Below are 21814 nucleotides of genomic sequence, written 5' to 3'. Positions count from 1 at the left end.
GGTCGGAAAGAGATTGATAGCTTGCCTATCGATTCAAATTATAGGTTGAATGCGATTGCTAGGTCTAGTGGCACCCATGGAATCAGTAGGTACTACGTACAACATTCCATGGTAGCACCACAATGAAAAAAACATACGTTTCCAAATCGTATTTACTGTGTAAGCAATAACTGTGACTGTGACAGCTGTGTGTGAATGATTTTAAACATGAACTATGGATACCACCAATTGATATGTATATAATAGTATTACTATCGATATTATCGATAATTTTACGAAATAAAGGTACAAATAATATTGCTGACCAATACTATCCATACTCTAACCGTCATCACAGTTCAATAGTATCGATAGCATTGCTCTTTATCAATACCTACCATTACACCTATTTCAAATTGAGGACGTTTTGTTCTCAGAGCGTTGTATATTATAGTCAATGTGCACCCAAGGACGTTTAGCTCTCAAAACCTGCATTACAACTAAATTCACTATCGATACTAACGAACTATCATTAAAATTAATATCGATAGTCAATTTGGTACAATACCACCAAAATTGAGTACAGATAGCTTGATATTGATACAATTTTTTTGTCAAACTATAAAAGTTAATCAAAACGCAAAACGAAGCAAGCGGTACACTACTCTGTTTCTGAGAGAATAGATCATATGGAGAGGCCCTTGTCAACGAATTTTACTTATACATATTTTATCAAGCAATTATGGTGCAAAGCGTTAAATCTTTTTTTTCTTTTTTTCTACCGTGTTTTTGCACTAGACGAAAAGGACAAACATATTTTGCTTATTTATTATGGTAACCCCTGTCAAAAGTGTAGGTACGTGCCGTGTCATAGTCCGCCATTTTATGCGACGAGTTTCGAGGTAGTTTAGCTGTCAACTGGTTGTTTCTTTAGAGAAAATTGATATTTGCGACATAATTACGCGAAAAATCTTGAGCAATTCGCCTTAGTTTTCTATAATGATGTATGGTGCAATGCATTACACTGCACAACAGACGGCTACCAAATTAGTGGAGCTTCAATTGGAATGTCTCAGATATGCACCGTACTCCCCGGACCTTGCTCCAACAGATTACCATTTTTTTCGAAATTTAGATAACTATTATATTATTTAGATAACTTCAAAGATTTTATTGATTCCGATCTGAATGGTTTTTTAGCACAGGGATCATTGAACTATGTATGAGATGGCAAAAGAGCATAGACAATTTAGTTCTTACTTTGATTAAATAAATATATTTAAAAATATTCGACTTTTTGTTCCTTCTATACCAAACGCGAATTTCATATGTAGGACCTAATACGGAGTATCTACGTAAATAAAGTAATAAATAGAACAAGCAGGACAGGCCTTTAATTTTATATAATAGTAAATACTAGTTTTTGTCCGCGGATCTTCCGCGTGAATGTAGTTTATTTATTTCAGGAAACACATTTTCAGTACATTTATTGTACTCTACTTAAAATAGGCTGTTCAGGGTAATCTGCTGTTAGATTACCCTGATCAGACAAAAACAGCAAAGTTTGAAGCCACGGTGTAAACGTTTGAAAGCACAGCGTAAAAGCCATCTGCATCCGCAAACATACAGATGTAACTGTACAGTACTGCAATGTCGTATCGTGGCAGCCTCAACAGTACCCTAAACGCGTTATTATATTGAACCTGAAGGGCACTGATCGATCCAACCAGTTCCAATAATCAGTCCACAGACTTCGGGTGTACAGGCATGAGCAGTAATAGGACAGTGTAATTTGGTACATAGTACTTAGCGAAAACTAGTTATGGGACCTAGCCAGATTGACATTTTATCGTAATCTCCTATATTTCAAATTTCAACGAAATCCTTAGCGCAGTTTTCAAAAATGGGATACAAATATATCAATCGTTCGTTTAGTAGTATAAGATAGGGTAAACAATTTAAAAACTAGGTGGGTAAATTTTACCTATCCTTCTAAATTACCTTTATCCAAGAGGAACTTTCTAGTCGCATCCCTAGCAGTGGCAGCCGTTTTATACGACGATTTGCAGTTTAGGTATACGTTTTTCTTGTAGGTATTTCAAGTCCTTTTTTTATTTAGTAATTGTTCTTTTCTTCATATTTAGTAATTGATGGCTGTAGCTGGGCTTAGATCCCTTTGCCTTTCCATATCCATACCAAACAAAAAAAAATCATTTCCAGAGATAAGTTGTCCCTTCCTTCCATCCAAATTAATATAGGTATCTCTATGCTTCCATCCAATCCAATGATCCTATCCAACAGTTCCAACTCTTTGCTATGTTCATTTCTGTGATTCATTTCATTCCGTTCATTTTACTTTACATTGTATTTTACGTTTGTATTATTCATTGTTCATTTATTGATTTGATTAGTCTGAGTTAGTTATTAGGACATTAAAAACACACAATAAAATGGAGCGAGAAGAAGGTGAAATGAGCGATGACAATGAAATGTTTGTAGACAATGTTGATACACAACAGTCTGAAGCAAATGTTGATTGTGCCGTGGTTAGTAAAAAGTTAGATAAAAATATGAAATGCTTTACATCAGTGTAACCATTTATATTGTATTAGGAATATTTCATTGATTGCAATGCTATACAGTCAAGTCGTGTCGTGGTATTTATTTTGGCATTTAGCTATAGGGTCATTTTGTAAATCAACCAATATAAACCCAAGTGCTGCTATAATGATTACGATTATGAATTTTATTTACAGATATATAAGGCAGAAAAAGATGGTTTGGTAGTACAAAAATTGGAAAAGATAGATGCTTCAAAAATTGAAGAGAGGGCTAAAAGATTTGGTCTCAATTTGACTGGTAATAGAGTTGTAACTCAAAGGCAAATTGACGAACTTTATGCCAATTGTGGAATCGAAAGTGGTAATGAAAGACATTTTCGTTTTGATACCCTACACTTAAGTGGAGTGAATGGACTATCTACAAGGGATATATTTGAATATCTTGAAGAATACAAGCCAGTGTCATTGGAGAAATTAGATGAATCTTCATGTAAGTTAAGGTTAACATTCTGTAGTAAACTAGTATACATGTGAGGAATTAAGATTCTTCATATTCAACTACAGTGGAAACTATAACAAATCTCAAGGGATTTCCTTTCATTATAATAGTTTTCATTATATGGAAGAAGGAGAAAAACAAAAATTATTAATACTTTAATTACTCTCGATTCAATTAGGTATTATAATTTGAATTTTATCTTCCTTAATTTTTTTGTGGGCATTGCAGTTTTGCACAAAAGCTTATATTTTACTGGTTATTTAGACTAAATCAAAGTTTGTATATTACTGGTAATACCTGTGTATTACCAGTAATATACAAACTTTGAGGTTTCAGGTTTATAGCAGATTTGAACTGAACAATTGATAATAAGAGACAACTAATAAGATTGTGTGTACTTTCTTACCATAGTAGGTACTCAGTGATTTAGTCCAACTTTTGTCTATATTGATTGAGCACATGTATTTATTTCTGTGTTTTATAATAAACCAAGCTAATTGATACTGTCTACCTTACCAATTTGTGCAAATGCGAGGGTCAAACAATTGTTTATCTATTGTGTCTCGATTTAGTGCAATGGAAAAAGTAAGATTTTCATTATAAGAAACAACATTATAAAGAGTATACTGTATTTTACTTTAATATTACAGGTAATGTTGTATGTCCGGATCATATAACAGCAGCACTGGCAATCTTGGTTCATTCAAGAGAAATAAAAAATGAAGAATTGAAAGAAATGCTTGCTAAGAAATCTCGTCATCATTGGAGGGAAGGTGTGCCACATCCAAAACAAGATCTCATATTAATTCGATTTGCAACAAATGGTGATAAAAAAATGCCCAAACAAAAATCAGACATAACACAGTCAGATTCTTATTATAACCAATCCATGGATTCTGTTAGTAAGAATCCTTGGGGAGATCTCTGTAAATCATGGGGTGTATATGATCATCAAGAAGTTTTTCAAAGGAAACTACCAAAACATGATTTTGAAGATGACATAGAGGAACACATTGGGACAGTACAAATAAAAAATAAAAAGCTGGCGATGCGACTTGGAAAACGGACACACAGAGTTGAAGAGAGTGAAAGTAGTGATTCTGAATCAGAGTGGAAGAGAAAATCTAAAACACCCAGAATGAGAATGCACGCAGATGATGAGGAATCAAAGATAAAGAAGAAGCAAACTGCATGGTTTTCTAGAGAATCTTCTGAAGACAAGGAGACATTTGCTCCTCTATCAATAGAAGTTATTAATTCTCATACAAATTATGCGCCTCGAGACTCAACCATCCTATCGAAAAAATTTCGATATCAAATGGATGATAAAAGGCAAAGTATAAAAGAGAGCGTACAATCTAGGTTAGGAGTAAAGATACCTATTGAAAATGATGAGTGCAGTGATGGATCATCATCAGAGAGCACTGATCACAATATCATGAGCAGAGTTCAAAAAGTGAATAACAACACAAAAAGTGAAAGTGTGTGGTCACGATTAGATACTAAACAGAATAATAGCAGCTCAGGGAGTGATTTGAGACAGATTTTAAAATCAAGAAAACAAAAGATATCAAATGATTTAAGAGGCAGACTTGAAAAATCAAAACTCTCAAACCTCAGAATTGAAATAGACAATACATATGACAGTTAACAGTAATTTTCTCCATTTTTTGGCAAATAATAATTTTTTTATGATTCGAAAAATTGGTAATCAAATCAAATTCTATTGTTAAATTTATTATAAATGTAAGAGCCTTATAATGCGTACCAAAAGGGTTGACTGTAACTATAGTACAAATTAAGTTTATACGACACCTGATCTGAAACAATATCATGTTTGAACTTATAAGTGAAAGTATGTAATTGAAGTTGAACAAAAACTGGCCTGAAAACTTGTATGAAAATTCTTTGTTCCTCTTGGGAATTATTAATAACCTGGTCGAAATAAATATGAACATCGCTGCATACAAACGTCAACGTTTAAACAGGTGATTCCGCCGTGTAACATCAATACTAACAGCAATTAGTTTTTTTTTAAAAGAAGTATTTATAAATGCAGACTGGCCAAAAATATAATTCTATTTTTAAAAAATACGAAGTAACGTTAATATTTGATGGATGTTGTTCTAAATATATTTGTATTAGAAATTGTATTTCTATTATTTTTATTATCTTCATTGGCAGGTGTCGTATAAAGCACTATGTATCACTTGAAAGAAAGTACGATTTAAAACTCGTGTGTTTGCGTCCCTCGACTAGCGTCTCGGATCTCAACATACAACCTTGTTGTTCAATGAACAATGTACTATTTCTTTATCTGAAAAAATGGATATCCACTGCAGTTTTTTTTGATTATATGATGTTTCAAAGTTCCATTAGGTATCTGTGGGTATTGTAGTCAGTTTTTTTGTTATTATAAGGTTTTATCTAAATTGTAATGTATGTACAGTCAACAGCACATCAAGTTACCCTGCATGAACCTTTATGGTGTGGTAATAGCGGCGTGTTTGTAATGAATTTGGGTAGATTGATATGCTTTTGACTGTACATATGAAGGTAACTACGTTTGTTCGGGTGGAATCTTGCTACTCAACTCTTATAGTCTCTATTTAGGAAAATAATTCATTGCTTTTACCAAATCCTTAAGACATAGTTAGTACATAATAGAAGAAACTAGAAACTAGTACATAATAGAAGAAACTAGAAACTAGTACATAATAGAAGAAACTAGATCTAAATTAATTAATAATTCCAGTAATCATTTTGTATGATCATTTCATGGCTCGACCTATTCTTTGATGTCATTACATCAAAGAATAGGTCCTAAAATATGTAGGTATGAGCCATTGCTCATCCCTACATCATCATTATCAGTCTGTAGCAGTCCACTGCTGGACATAGACCTCTCCCAAGGTGCGCCACTGCTGTCGGTTTTGAGCTTTTCGCATCCTGTCGTACCATGCAACCTTTAGCAGGTCATCACGCCATCTAGCTAGTGGATGGCCCACACTTCGCTTACCCAGGCGTGGTCTCCATTCGAGAACACGTCTACTGAAGCGGCGCCTACATATTTTTAGTAAAATCATTAAAGTGATCAGATATTTTATTTTCACAGACAACCTTTTTTACTTTTTGACTTCACGCATAATGACGTCGTTTTTGTGTTTTGTCAATCAATGGAGATCAATAGATATCCAATTTATTAAAGTCTTGAGTATCATGAAGTATTGTAAATTAATTAAATGGGATTTTTATTGTTCTTGGTTTTCGGTGGTAAGTAGGTATGGTCAACCATTTATTGTATCAACAATTTAGAATTGGTATCAACAGTGTGCGTAGTGTGACTTTACTATTTAAATCTAACAATCTAGTCGATGCGCAGTGAGACCGCAGCTGACCAATCACAGTTCGCCAGTGACGCAATAACAACCACACCGCAATGTGGATGGTGCGTTGCGACTTACTTTGAATCGAACTCGATAGTGAGAAGTGAAATGAAAAATCGCACTTCGCTTCTTAAATCCACAGATTTTGTCAACAATTAACTAGGTACATCAACAATCGAGTTCGGGGTCAATAAATATATACAGATTTTTTTAAAACATTGTCATCCATTAAACTATGCAGCAAGGATTTATATATGGCAACTAGCCTATTTATCAAGTCGTGAAGCAGTAGTATGTTATGAACTCTCAGTTAAATTGTTGTTACAATAAGTCCACGGTTGTTACTGTAAAAGTACATATTAGTAAATTTTACATAAGTTATATTTTAATAAATAAGTGTAAAAAAACAATGTATGGTAGAAGTTTTTTTTTAAATAATTATTCATTTCAATAATCTCAACTAGCGGCACGTCCCAGCTTCGCTCAAGTTACGTAATAAATTTTACATCTAAACATTAGGAATCACACTATTTAAAAAAAAAACCTTTAGTTTTAAATATTTAAGCGTACATAACAGACAGCAGATAATTAGTGACTAGTGATAGTCTGATAACTATATTATTGTTTATCGCCCAACACAGGTTTGAAATAAAACACTGGAAATTAGTAGATTTGTGTATTTAAAATGGATTTGTATTGGTTTGTGTTAAGTGCACTTAAATAAGTATATTAAGAAACCATATTATTATTTTTATACATTGATATATTAACTTGATGATAACTGGTTGGTTTATGAATGAATTAATGATGCAATTAAAATATAAAAAAAAAACAAGATATAAATAAAGTAGGGGAAAAGTGTAAATAAAAATTTCAGTAATTCGGAAGACTGGAGTATTATTTTTCCTAAAACTTAATAAAATCGATATTTAATACTTAGCGTTGTATGGGTGACAACCATGTAAAATAAGCCAAATAAAATAATGATACTTATAGATTTTTGCGCGTCGAAGGCAAATCTACAAACGCTCTATTGGATACTAGTTATATAGCTATGAATTTAGTTAAATAAAATGTGTAAAAATTAGGTCTGGGTGTTAATATATATCTCTAGTTATTGATTTTCAATTGAAAAGTTTGATAAAACAATGATTAGTAAATGACTGATAAAACATCCAGCATTTACCTAAAATCGCCATGTTTCTGTATTCTAATAAAATTATTTTCGTACTCATTATAATTTGATCGATAGCATAATAAATAATAAAAAAATCGACGGCCGGCTATGGTGTGTGGTTCTCCACTATGAGAGTTGCTTTATTGTGTCGGTTCGTTGATCTTCGCTTTTTTTTTAATTTAATTTTAAGAAAAAAATCTACACAACCTCCCTATATATTAAAATGGGGCCAACCCGCACACTAGCGCCATCATCACAGTTTTATCAATTTCTCTTATTTGATACCGAAAACAAAAAAAGTGGTACTACAAATACCTACTTGATTTTATTAGACAGTATTATACTTTTCTATTGGATAATGTATTAAAAAGAAAATGGTTGCCTGGCCACAAAAATCATTGTCGTAAATTGTAATCACATTTTGTATGTTGGAAAACTTAGTGTACCTAGTATATTAACCAATGGTATATTATTAGTTTTCGCTATAAAAAGTACCTAACCGATGAAAATGTGATGATGTCGCTATTGGGCCAAACAAGTACATTTACATTTCAGTTTTTTTTTTGTAATATCGGTATGTGACACAAGTAACACATTTTTTTTTCATTCAAATCAGTTCACATATTTTGGTTTACGAGGCAAAAACAAAGCAAATAAAGATGTGGTGGTGTGGCAGCTAAAATGTGGCGTGGGCGAGAAATTCTTCACAACACATCAAAGGATAGATGAATAATGCTAAAAGTCGCATTGCAAAGAAGTGTGTTAAATATGATCTATTCTTGTATTATGTTTTCTTATGCGCGTTTCCACGCGTTTTCAATTCCTTGCTGTGCAGACCGAATGTGTAACGCCTACCGGTAGCATACGCGTACGTCCATGAAATAAATTTCCAAGTTTGATATATATTGGTGTAAAGTCATAAATTACCTCTAGTAATGGAGAAGCACTACAAGAAGAAGAAAGTCATTAAAAGACATGGTAAGATTAATAGTGTTAGACACTGCCATTATAATGCCATACAATATGCGCGCATTGTTTGCTACGCACGCCTATGTTGCGCCTTTGATCTATCGGCTTTAGCCCTACTCAGCAAGTGTTTATTAGGACGTCAGACTCAGGGCCTTGCACTATTGTCACCCACGCCACAAATATTCTTCAATAGTACTTAAAATTTTTAATTTATTACAATATTTTAACCCAATTTAATAATATCTATGTAGGTATATATTTTTAATATAAAATGTAACTGTATAAAATAACGCCACACTTAATGTAATCGAAAAAAAACCATAACTTTTTCAATAAAATATAAAACGATGTTTTTTAAGCGTTATATAAATTTGTGCTTTTTTACACAAGAAAGAATAATATCACACTTAAGTATAGCTATTTCTCTTGTGTTTATATTATATCTAATTCTATATAATAAGTATAGTAATAAAAAATTATAATATTACTAAAGAAGGATCAATTTAACAGGTCACGTTTGACACTTCATCCAAATTAAATAAATAAATAAATAAAATAAATAAATAAATATATTAGGACAAATCACACAGATTGAGCTAGCCCCAAAGTAAGTTCGAGACTTGTGGTATGGGATACTAACTCAACGATACTATATATTTTATAACAAATACATATATAGATAAACATCCAAGACCCGGGCCAATCAGAAAAAGATCATTTTCCATTATGACCCGACCGGGGATCGAACCCGGGACCTCTCGGTCCAGTGGCAAGAACTTTACCACTGCGCCACCGAGGTCGTCATTCATAAATTCATAAATGTAACCTTGTAACGGAGGGCATATAATCAGAACTACAAAAAATCAAAGATTATCTTTATTAAGGGGTTTATCCAAAATCTTTGAAATTAATAATACTAACAAAAGAAGACATTTTTTGACAATTCTAGCTATAGGCTGACAGATGTCAAATGTGACTTATTAAATTGGTCCTACTTTAGTACCTGGGAGTCTTACTTTATGTGCATAAATGTATAACAAACTTTTAGTTTTCTTTATGAAGTCTTTTTAAATTGACAAGTTCGCCATATAGATAAGTTTACAAAATAATTTAAAACATAAAAAATGTTTACCTTTAATGATTGACTGTGTGTCTAAAAATTACCGATCTGTAATTTACTTGCAACTTTACTGGTCGATGGTGAAACAGACGCTAAAATTGTTGAGCATCTAATTATATGTGTCTAACAATAATTACTAACAGTTAAGAAACACAGCATGTATGAGATTCATGTGGCACACAATTCGAGCATTTTACAGTACTACCACGTTTATAAGTTACATCGGCAATATTCGACGGCGCAGAATAGCGCGTCCTACCGCTGAAGGAAACAGAATACAAACTCAATAAAATAACGACCATATTACTAGGACATAAGTCTTAAAATTCAATGATTCGTGCGTACGACGCAACGGCGCGGACTCCAGACATGGCGCGTAGGCGTTAGTCAATAGCGGACAGCTCTGTTCGCGGGTAAACATGGCGCGCTCTGATTAGCTAAAATATTTTCGCGCCGTACAAAAATTAGACTTCTGCGCAGGTACATCGATGTAACTTATAAAAGTGGTAGACCTGTACACAATGTCATTACAATTTTCTGGCACATTTTTAATTTCTTACAATCAGCGATAGTGCGTTATACTTTTAAGTAAGATACCTTTTTAAAAGGCAATTAAGTAACATAATATCAACATGTGACATGACAATACATCTATATGAAAAAAGAAATAATATTTATTAGTGGAATGTTTCAGTCTTCGTTAAGTACTTTGAGTACTACAATTCGCAGCCGTTTTACTTAATTTATACTTTTTATAAACGGGAAAATACAGAGAGAGACTTTCAAATCCTATAACTTACGTTATACGTTGTCTTGGCCAAACCATGAATGGATTGGCCAATTAAATATTAAAATAAATTTCACCAGTCCTCACTGACCTTAAATATATAAAAATATTACATAGTCTATTTCAACACATGGATTTAGTTAATTTATGAACTGAAAACCAACTGTTGAATGTAACGTAAATAGTTTCATGACATTGAACATCAAAGAGATCAGTGATCTCGGATAGGTACTTTCACAGTTACGTCACTTTGATTTGATTTCTTTTTCTTTGTCTTCTTTGCGGTCAGTGTCTTCCTTTTTCTTTGAAATCAACGTGTGCTTGGCCTTCTTCAACTGTTTCTTTACCTTGTCTTTCACTTTATTCTTTTTCGGTGAAACAACAGCTTCAGCGGATTTCATCGAGGAGCTATTGGATTCACTATTCCTTTGAGCTGTAATAAAAATATAGTTTTATCTATGTGAGGTCATATCGAACGTAACATTCCTTAAATTAATTTAAAAGAAAATTAGGTCGTCTATTACTTCTAATATTAGGCGCGGCGTGTCAAACATGAAACGTCATCAAGTCATCGGCGCATGTACGCGTCTCTTGGTGTTTTTTATTATGTTTTATTTTAGTGTATTAACTGAAGTAAATACAGTTATTTTGCCAACACTAGTATTATTTTACTGGCTCTCACACAAGGCTCTTTTATTTTTTCTCCGATTTGTACATTCTTACACTTTTGACTAACCTGCTATTGTATAAATGTTATTTCCAACTATCGCCGGTTGTCTGTATGAGATCTTTACATAGAATATGTCGGCTGTTGTAAATGTATATTTCTTATATTTATTAAACGGTGTGAAAAGATTCATTCAGGGCCGGTAACGCGCGTGTAACCTTCTTGGCTTTGTAGGCATCAGGCTTAGGTGACCACTTCCCATCAGGTGATACTTATTTGTCTGCTTAGTAATATAAAAAAGGTTTATATGAAGTACAAAAAGTGCAGTATGCTGTCCTGTCATCCATGTCATCCCACTATCTCATTCGCCGCCTTCCCCTGCCCCTACGCCATTTTGACAGTGGAAGAAGGCTAGAAGAAAAAAAGTTCAAACCTCGTTTGCTGGCGATGGAGGCGGCGATGGCGCGGTCCTCCTGGCGCTCGCGGCGCCGCTCGGCGTCCAGCTGCTGCACCAGCTCGTCGCGCAGCCGCACGATGTCCACCAGCCGGGACACCAGCTGCTCTTCCCGAGCCTGGACACAACAGGATCATTATTGAGTTAGACTTGCGAGTGGAAAAAATAATAATTTTCGCGTATAAAATAACACAATTTATTTTCTATGCGGAATACATTCGTGTCGGTAAAGCAGCTCATTATCACCATAACTATGTACGTGTCGGTAATATTAAGAACAGCGCCATCTAATGGCTTGCTAAAAACTAATTCTAATTAATAAAGGCTCCTTCACACTAGCGGCGAACTTTGACAGATGGGATATAGAAGTGAAACTGTCAATTGGCTCAAATGGTTAAACTGGCGGTGGCGTTGTACGGTTCCCTCTATTGTGGTTAAGATTGGCGATGGCTGACTCATGCGTCAACTCGTGAACTCCGCTCTATTTTCATATATTTTGTTTTGTTCGTCGTATTTTACAACTATATTTTTTTATCACAATCATGTCTTTTGTATACTTTTTGACCATGTACTCTATGTACATATTAGAGAGAAAAAATATATCCATTATATTAAGAAACAATAATGGTAAGCCCTTCTGGAATAATAGGAACCAACGCAGTGACCGAAATACCAGTAGTTTTAACTTTTTGAGAAATTACTATTTAATATACCTAATATTTGACGGGAAAAAGTTCCTGTGAAGGTCAAATCAATCATTCAGAAATGAGTTCTGGATAAATGATTGATTTGATTTGAAAATCAATGTTTAAACAGGAAAACAAAAGCTTTCACATCTTCATTTCCATGCAACAAGCACTTTGGCCTTATTTAGCTATCAGAAGCGATAACTAATATAAGGATTAAGATGTGATAAACAATCTCAACCACCTCTAATTTCCTCGAAAACGCCATCAGTTTCATCAGCCATCAATTAGTATTATCAATATGAGAAATCAACTGTAATTAACTTTTGTTTTCGACGATAAACCAAAACTTAGCAATCAAGTCTTTAGATAAAATTCCCTAGAGATTACGTGAGTTATTCACAGAATCGGATGTGATCAATATTAGTTAAACACGATACCTTATCGGCATCGATGCGATTAACTGTCGGTCGAGACTGAATCACTCTGATTTCGTGCTCGATATCCGCTTGTTCTTGCTCTAATCTTTGTTGCCGCCGTCTGAAAATAGGGTAGTAGTATAGGGTAAAAAATATATATAAACTAGATAAAATAGATATATTTAGTATCATTATGATAATTCATAGATTGTAACAATGCAGTTGGATCTAAATAGGAAAATTAAATGTTTAAACCTACCTAAACCCCACTACTTTTATTTAAGTGGGTTACAGTACATTACTCACATATACATAAGTTCGGTCTGTTTTCTGAAGAGGTCATTCTTCTCGTTGACCAGTTCGCACAGCTGGATCACTAAATCTTCCACTTCCTCTTGCGGCACCGACACAGAGTCGTCGCCTGTTGTAAACAAATTTATTCATCACCAATTGACGTAACACGTTACATCAATAAAGATTTATAACCGTTATTGGTTACAAGGTGAACTAGTGGACTTATGAGTCGCCAATTACTATAAATAGACACTATATAATGTGTTTTTAAGATACAAAGTAATTTCTTCAAGATTTACCGAAATTTGTTTATACTCTACTATCGGCCCGTACCGCTTTCGCTCGGGTAAAACCATAATAAATTATACACATAAACCTTCCTCAGGAATCACACTACTTATATATTAAAACAAACTATATAAAAAAACCCGCATCAAAATCCGTTGTGTAGTTTTAATTAAGAATGAAAGAAGTTGTGTAGAATTAATTTAAGCATACATAGGGACAGACGGTGGGAAGCGACTTTTTTTTACTATGTATGTATGATACTCGTGCAATTTATTTGCGTCGTTTGCTTCTGTACGAGTTTATACTGTTCTCCTCTACTTGTATTGCAATCTGCTAATATTGATTGGTATTTTTATTTCTTTGCTTTTGTACATACTTCTTTTTAATATGTTTATTTATTATGAAATTGTAACAACAATATAGCAGAATATGATAACTTAAAATCGCATAAAAAAACTAATTTTGCGAGCTACTCCTTCACCAAAATCTTCTAAAAACAGATTCATCATTCCAAAGTGCTAATTTAGACAAGTGCGCCATAGATTTAGTTAGCGTGCTTTATATTGCATGATGTAAGTAAAATTGTTGTTTATAGAATCATAGCCAAATACTGTCAAAAATTAAAACCATAATGTGACAGTTAAGAACTTAAAGACACAAGAACTAAATAAAAAATGTGATGGAAATATATATATAAAAGTGCAGGTGAGTATGTTTACCCTCACACTTGTCCCGTATCATCTGCTCGATGAGGACACCCTGGCGCTCCAGACCTAGCTGTTGGGTCTCCAGCATGTCCAGTTGGACCTGAAGGTCCTCCGGCGACATCTGGAGCTTCACCTCACGTCGTTCCGGGAGCGGTAATCCGGGAGCCGGGCCCTTCATTTTGCGAGCACCTGAGTAATTCAGTTGATATGTTTATTCGTGTATTGTATTCACAGGGGGAAGCCTGTGCTAGCACCAGATGGATGTGAAAAGTATTAAAAAAAAGTCCTCCCTCCTGGGACCATTTCACCCAGTTCCCCGTAACTCCTGAGATGGTGCAGGTGTGTGATTCAAAAAGTGATAACTTACTTTCTGAAGTAACATTCTTGGAGCCTGTGGTGTCGACGCCCTTCTCCATAGAGTCGCCGTAGCCTGAGCCAGTAGAGACGCTGTCTGCGGGAGTTGGGGCTAGCCTCTTTTTCTTTAGCAACGGCGTGGATTTATCGAATGATTTCTGTAACAATTATACAATTAAACAACAAAATCACTAACTACTAAATAAAATAATTACGTAAATGGGTTGAAACGAATGGTGCTTATGTTAAATGTACCCACTTCGTAGGTTATAAGTGCGTCAGTTTGTGAGGCAAATGGATTTTGGGGACACTTAGTATACGACAACGAAGAACAAAACAGTATGGATTACTAAGAGTTTATAACGCTACCAATACTTTTCTATTAATTTATTTTGATTTTTAGCGAAAAATAAAAAATGGTCTAGAGAAATTATACCTTGTTATAAAGGATTTTATTAGAAAGTATTATAGTATTGCAATACATAATGTAGTCACAGTTGATGACACCACTTTCGGTTTAGTAAACTATATTTCGCTGAGGGTTTAAAGGTTGATAAAAATGTGATGGTGGTGTTTTGGTCTGTCCACGTTAGATTAGCGACAAACCTGATCAGAATGGACGGTGGAGTTGTAGGAGCTGAGAGAGGAGACGCTGGCGACGTCGTCGGCCGAGGTGGCGGGGTGAAGTACGACGGGTGGGGGCGGCGCGCGCGGCTTCCGGCGCCGCGCCGCGCTGCCCGGCAGGTTCGGCGTGCTGGTCGCCATGGACGACTTGTACATCTTGCTACTGCTGACCAAAAATATCAATAATATTAGGTATCTGGTCAAAAATATTATAGTTACTTGACTGATAAAAAACAAAATGCATATAGGTATTTAAATAACCAAACATTAATTAAATGTCACTTTAATTGATCACTTTCATTAATTACTCGATTGACTTTTTAACTCCAAACCGCGACGTCACAGCACGTCACTGCTCTAACAAACTCCATATAAATTTTGGTTTTTAATATCATAGACATATTCTTGCTTATCGTCAATACTACTAAGTCGAACCTTGTAAACAATTTTTAATTTAATAAAATAAATAGATACTAGATTTTTAAACAAGGGAGCATATCTTCAATCTGAACTTCATCTAAGGAAACTTGTCCACGAACCGTAGAATGGTTTACTCGCCGTAAGTAATTGAAGTAGACACACAGCCGTAAGTAATTGAAGCTCCCATACGACACCGTCAACTCAAGAAAACCTTAAACCGTAGTTTTTCACGGCTCATGGACAAGAGGCCTTAGGTTTAGACGAAACACAAAAATAATTTAGATAAAGTAATTTTGTTCTTACCTTTTATTGTGGATGTCTTCTTCATCCGATGAAGGCTCTTCGCCATCAGACCAGAATGGATTAACTGCTATAAGGCGTTTCCTGTAAGCAGATGTTTTATATAAATGGATTGTATTGTGTAGTATAGCGAGCGAGATATATTCAATCATACGATGAAGACAAAAGTTTATAACTAGGTATACAATTATGGAGTTATTAGTGCTGTCGTACGAAAAGAAGCTGATACTGATAGGGATAAATAGCATTCTTGAAGAGTGTTGACGTCAGGCAGGCGGCCGGTGCTGATAATAAAATTGATTGTTAAGGGAAAGATTCCATTTTTACGATTTTAAAATAAAAATTACATACATTATTATCTGGTACGTAAATTGGATTAAAAAGTTACATATCCATACTAATATCATAAAGAAAAAAGAATTTTATGTTTGTAATGAATAAACTTAATAACTATTAAGCCGGTTTTGATGCAATTTGGCACAGAGACAGACGAGACCTTCAGGAGTAACTAAGTATACTTTTTTTATTATGGTTCTACCAGAGCGAAGCCGGGACGAGACGCTGGTTTTTCTATAAACCTAGTTTTATTTTCTTGTAAAAAAATAATGTTTTAAGGTATATAAGGTAAGGTATAAACGGACAGTGGATGGTAAACGTAAATAGAATTTTTTTTTGGATATTTAAATAGACACATGCTTCAAGAGGAGAAGTAAAAATAAAACATATGAAGCTAAACATTCTATTGTTAAAATCTAAATATTTAATCAGACAAACTTTTATTTAAACATGAATAATACAATAGAAGCATTTTGCAAGTAGGATATTGCCCCCTACTCATAATAATTACAGCTTCGTTATCTTATCTATGAATAAATAAATAGCGAAGCACTTACATAGGTGTAGGTTCTTGTTGGATTTTCGACGGTGCGGTAATTGGAGGTACATCGTCCTCCTCTTCGTCGGAACTTCCAAAAGGGTTTGTGCTCACTTTTATGGGTGGTTCTTTAGGGGGTTCCTTAGTTGGCTCCTCCTAAATAGTATACACATTTAGTCTCGGTACCATCACACACCTATATATACATCTACCTATATATATACCTAATTCATAATCATATATTCAGGAATTTTATTTTGGAATGTATCCGCCAGCATTTAGACATTTCTATTGAACGTTTAGACGCTGTTGGCGTTCTCAAATCAAAGTGGTCAATAACTAATATAAGTCTTTCTAATTATTTAAAATATTAGTATAATATTCTCTTCTCTACACAAGATTGTTATTAAACTTTGGCGGTAAGTGGTATGGTTGGTAAATAAAAATAGTGGAACAAATTTAAAAATATTGGACTAAATTTGAAATATAAAATGTTACCTCATCTTCATCATCAGAAAACGGGTTTAAATGTTTGGGATAATTTTTATCTTTAGGCTTATTTGTTTTAGTATCTTCATTATCAGTATTTTGTTTAAGCTTTTCAGGAGTGACTTGCTTTTTTCTTCTAGGTGGAACAGATATACCTCCATCTTTTTGTCTATTTGATTCAGATCCTGATGAGGCAATCTGTTCTATGTTTGTTAAAATGTTACTTTGTGCTATTCTGTTATCATCTGTGATATTACTTTCTTCTTTGAGTATGCAGTCAGTATTTCCTTTAACATTTTTATCAATAGCAAACTCAGATTTATCATTACTACAGTCTTCAATGTTTGATTGAGTACATCCTAATAAACTATTATCTTCATTTGAAAGATCACCTGACAATTGAGTTTGCAGAAAATTGAACTTTTGAAGGTTGCTCTTATAAGTTTTTTCTGGCAAGTTTTTATCACAATAATTGTCTTGTTTCTTTTCTTTCTTTTCCATATTGGTGCTATTATGATCGGAGAAGACAGATGCTGCATCAGTAACAGAATATGTTTTAGTGTCTATGCGAGTTGCTGTGTTTGTATTGTTTAAGATAGATGTATTTATATCATTTACTTTGCTAGTTATGTTGTCTTTCATAGACAGGTTTGATAACTTATCTTCAACAGGTGAATCTTTTTCAGAATTCTTTTCAAACATACTTATTTTCTCTGAAATGTAAAATAAAGAGGTTTAAAATACTTTGTCTTTCATAGACCTCAAATACATCTAAACAGGACTTACCACTTTTTACACAAAAATCTTTCACTAGTGTAGAGCAAAAAGTATTTTTTGTGTAAAAAATAATATTATTTACAGCAAAAAAATAAGCTAAGAGCATTCTACTAGATCAACAACAAGCCTTTCCAATTATACATATTATAAACTATTGTTGATATCTAAAAAATATATTATTTACAGCAAAATAAATAAATATATTTGGACAAATCACGCAGATTGAGCTAGCCCCAAAGTAATTTCTAGACTTGTGTCTAGAATGTGGGATACTTAATCAAAGATACTATATTTTATAACATATAAACATCCAAGACCCGGGCCAATCAAAAAAAGATCATTTTCCATCATGACCCGACCGGGGATCTAACCCGGGACCTCTCGGTTCAGAGGCAAGCACTGTACCAATGCGCCACCGAAGTATTTATAGCAAAAACAAAAAAAAATCTAGCCTGTACATACATTCAACTAGACAAGCCTCACTAAGTATCAAAAACTATTAGTGATGTGTAAAAATATATTATTTAAGGCAAAAAACATCAGTCTAGTGACTTTAAACCTAACTCATTGCATATATTATAAACTATTGTTAAAACCTATGTCTAAATAGCTGCTTAACAATTATTCTGCAAAATATACATCACAACAAAAGCAAAAGTGTTAGGAAATTATTAAACACAAGCTAGTAGGATTAAAGTCATTCTCTCTAAAAAAATCTATTTAAATATAACAACTCACCTAATATTGACTGCGGCCGTGGCCGTGTTATGGGTCTAATTGGATCCTCTTTCTGAACTTCATCTTTTTCAACATTATTATCGCTAAATGCTAGCATACCCATTTGATCATGATCATTATTGTTTAAGAATTTAGATAAAATCTTTTCATTTTTACAACTATCACAGGCAAATTCAGATCCTTCAGTCAACTCATAATTCTTAGGGTTTATATGTCCTGAGCAATTAGAACAACGGAAACATCTTCTGTGGTAAAGTTTGTGAGAAACGAGAAGGCGTTGTGCGAGGTAGACAGGTAGACCACATGCAGCACATTTATCAAGTCCCGTCTTGCCAAATTTTATTGGTGCCTACAAAGTACATAAGAAAAGTAAAGAGAAGGCAACATACTGAAAAGAGGATCAAGTATGCAAACACAATAGGAACAATCCAGTTATAAATAAACAACTTCATATTAATACATACAGCAGCAACTTGCTGGCTTGATGAAGGTGTGGACAATTTACTCTCACTGTCTGAAGGCTTTGTGTTAACTGAAAAAAAGTTTATTAGATACTTCAATCAATATTTTATTGCATTAATTGAAGTCAACTTAAAAATCCAATGTAACTACTCAGAATTATAAAAATTTTGGATTGCTATATCTAATCATTACTATAAATTTCAAATAAAAAAAATGTCTACACAAGTATGATATTGGAACCAAAATTTTGGAGTCTATTAGTGATGAAGGAAAAATAATCACCTGTATGTGCAAGTCTTTGGTAAAACTGAGACAAATAAGTTAAAATGGATAGTCTGTCTGGAATTTCATTATCTACCATGTCCTCAGGATCCAGCAGTGAGGGAATCCCCAAATGTTTTTCAGCAATACTGTATGCCAGTTGGTTGTTCTCATAAATATTCTCAGGTTTCAATGATGACATGTCACTAAAATAAAGGATACTTTGTGTTATTAATATAAATAGTAGTAATATGAATAAAAAATACAATTAGGTATATTATATTATAGAAAATGTGTTTGAAAATAAGTTTTATTTGGGTGTGCACATAAGTAACTTATTTCCCAACATAGTTTCCCAGTTATTTCCTTTTTTATTTCAGTTGTGTTAATTAGTATACTTATAAAATGTATGATGAAATAGGAAATTAAGCGTACAAGATATACTTACATTAGGTCAGGTCTGAAATGGTGGACCAAGGCACAAAACGCTATGCCATCTCGCCAAGAAGTCGTCATGTTATCAATGTGAACATTAGGACAATCTTTCACAAGTCGTTTACACCATAGCTCTAGAGCTTTAGTACCTTTTCTCTCAGACATTTTGGTGAATATTAACTTTGGGGCACGATAAGTTAGGAAACAATCATCATAACGAAGATGTACGAAGTATGAGTCATATTAAACTTGTAAAATAAACGTTTCATGTACCCATATTTATATTTGGTTTATATAAACTGAAAAAGGTAACAGTTTGATTATATTTAGTCATTAGTTATGAACCCATTTGGAGATGAAATTGATTTCACTTCAAAAAAGTTTTCACGGATCTTTTTCTTGGTTAAATTTAGTTGGCATCTGGGATCAATGTTGCCAGCAATCACTCTATTGAAGTAAGAGGCAACATTTAAATATATAGTAGCTTGTAGGATAGTGAATGGGACACTTTAACCTTTAACAGAACCTATTCACGGCAATCCTGTTTGTCATATCATGACGTCTACCAACAGTGGACGTTAGGTAGATAAATAGAAAACGACCAAAAAACCTATAACGTCGACAAACGAAGGCAACGAAATAAAGTACATTCCTATACTAATATTATAAATGCAATAGTTCGTGAGGAGTGAGGATATATGTATAATGTTGTATGTGTGTATGTTTGCTACCTTTCAGGCAATAACTACTGGACGGATTGTTATAAAATTTGGTACACAGAATACTTATAACCTAAAACAACACATGCCGATATTCCCACAGTAGCGAAGCCCCCTGGGCGCAGCTAGTAGAAAGTACAAAGTAAGTTAAAGTTACAAAGTTGCAGATTGGGCCGGAAACATGGACACATGATGAGGGAAGAAATATCTCGTTTCTCGCACTCTGTCTCAATTCTCTAAGAGAGAAACGCATGGATTTAGTAAGTACTTCGTACTAATTCCATGGAGAAACGAACGATTTCATGGAGTCTATAGCTTTCTCTGTCTATACCTTTTCTTTTATTTTTCAAGGGTTTTTTTTTCTAAAATAAGTCTGTATAGAGACTCGCGCTCCGGGGGTTATCCTGACTCACTGACAATAAAGAACGCGTAGGTACCTACACTCTTGTTTTATTCACTGTCCTATCCTATTTACTTTTCTTTCTTATAGAATAACGGAATTTGATGTGTCTAGTTAAAGGACCTGAATTAAAGTAGGGTAATTACCTATATAAATCAATACATATAATAAAACAGTAGAAAAAAAATCCTGTACATTGAATATATTTACATAAAAACTAAATTAGGCGATAGAGTTACAGCAACAGAGTAAGAATTTAAAAAAATAAACTCTGTCTTTTTGTCTGTATATCTGTCTGTTTGTCTGTTTGTACACGCTAATCTTCGGAACTACTAGATGGATTTGAATGAAACTTTTTTTGTTATATAGCTATTAAGCCTGGGAAACATATATTTTGAAAACTGGAACACCTGATGGAGAATAATGATGGGCCAGCTAAACTATAGGGAATATAGAAATGACGACTTAACAAAAATTGTTCAGTCTGATGAGCATTTTCGGTAGAGGTAGAGGTAGATATATAAGTTTGTTAAAACTATTAGAGAAACTAACAATTTTTGGTAAGGAGTCATCCTTACCAAAAATTGTTCGGCCACGCGTACTAAGTCGCAGGCATCAGCTAGTTTTATATATAACAAATATTGGGTATCAAAAAACGAAAAGCCACTGGGCGCAGCTGTTGGATTTTGAATGCTAGTTAGGAAAGGAAGTAATAAAATTAAAATGACTAGGTACTTAGTTACTTTATATATTTTGAAAAGCATATTATATTCAGTGCGTAGAAGCATTTCCGTATTTATGATTAAATATGCAAAATATTTATTATATGAAAAGATATGTTACATAATTAAGATACCTATTGTTAAGATACCTAATAAGTACATGCACTGGATTGTAATAAACTTACTAGCGTATTTTTTTTTTCAATAAAATACCTTATTACTAATTTGCTTTAAACATGAATCCAG

At 33.7% G+C, this 21814-nt stretch overlaps 2 protein-coding genes across 4 annotated transcripts; one reads left to right on the top strand and one right to left on the bottom strand.

Annotated features, from left to right (window-relative positions):
- Positions 1-2223: 2223 nt before the first annotated feature.
- Positions 2224-5122, top strand: LOC128683924 (nuclear cap-binding protein subunit 3-like). Its single transcript, XM_053770034.2, has 3 exons — positions 2224-2525; positions 2736-3030; positions 3690-5122. The coding sequence occupies exons 1-3, from the start codon at positions 2430-2432 to the stop codon at positions 4688-4690; spliced, it is 1392 nt and encodes a 463-aa protein (XP_053626009.1). The 5' UTR covers positions 2224-2429; the 3' UTR covers positions 4691-5122.
- Positions 5123-6154: 1032 nt separating this feature from the next.
- Positions 6155-20352, bottom strand: MICAL-like. 3 transcript variants are annotated; one of them, XM_053770033.2, is made up of 14 exons: positions 19741-20352; positions 19314-19498; positions 19034-19101; positions 18570-18918; positions 17064-17767; positions 16585-16721; positions 15695-15775; positions 14954-15137; positions 14361-14505; positions 14012-14182; positions 13011-13125; positions 12726-12825; positions 11579-11717; positions 6155-10911 (listed from the first exon to the last, which is right to left on the bottom strand). In XM_053770033.2, exons 1-14 carry the CDS (start codon positions 19890-19892, stop codon positions 10724-10726), a joined length of 2718 nt encoding a protein of 905 aa, XP_053626008.1. In that variant the 5' UTR covers positions 19893-20352; the 3' UTR covers positions 6155-10723. The 3 variants fall into 3 exon arrangements, with proteins under 3 accessions (XP_053626008.1, XP_053626006.1, XP_053626007.1); XM_053770031.2 differs by having other exon boundaries at positions 14006-14182; positions 19741-20349; XM_053770032.2 differs by having other exon boundaries at positions 14006-14182; positions 14954-15134; positions 19741-20349.
- Positions 20353-21814: the final 1462 nt, after the last annotated feature.

Source organism: Plodia interpunctella, chromosome 3 (genome assembly GCF_027563975.2).
Source record: "Plodia interpunctella isolate USDA-ARS_2022_Savannah chromosome 3, ilPloInte3.2, whole genome shotgun sequence".
In the NCBI taxonomy this organism is placed as follows: Eukaryota; Metazoa; Arthropoda; class Insecta; order Lepidoptera; family Pyralidae; genus Plodia; species Plodia interpunctella.
Note: the sequence above shows the minus strand (reverse complement) of the source record. Positions and strands in the feature narration are given on the sequence as shown.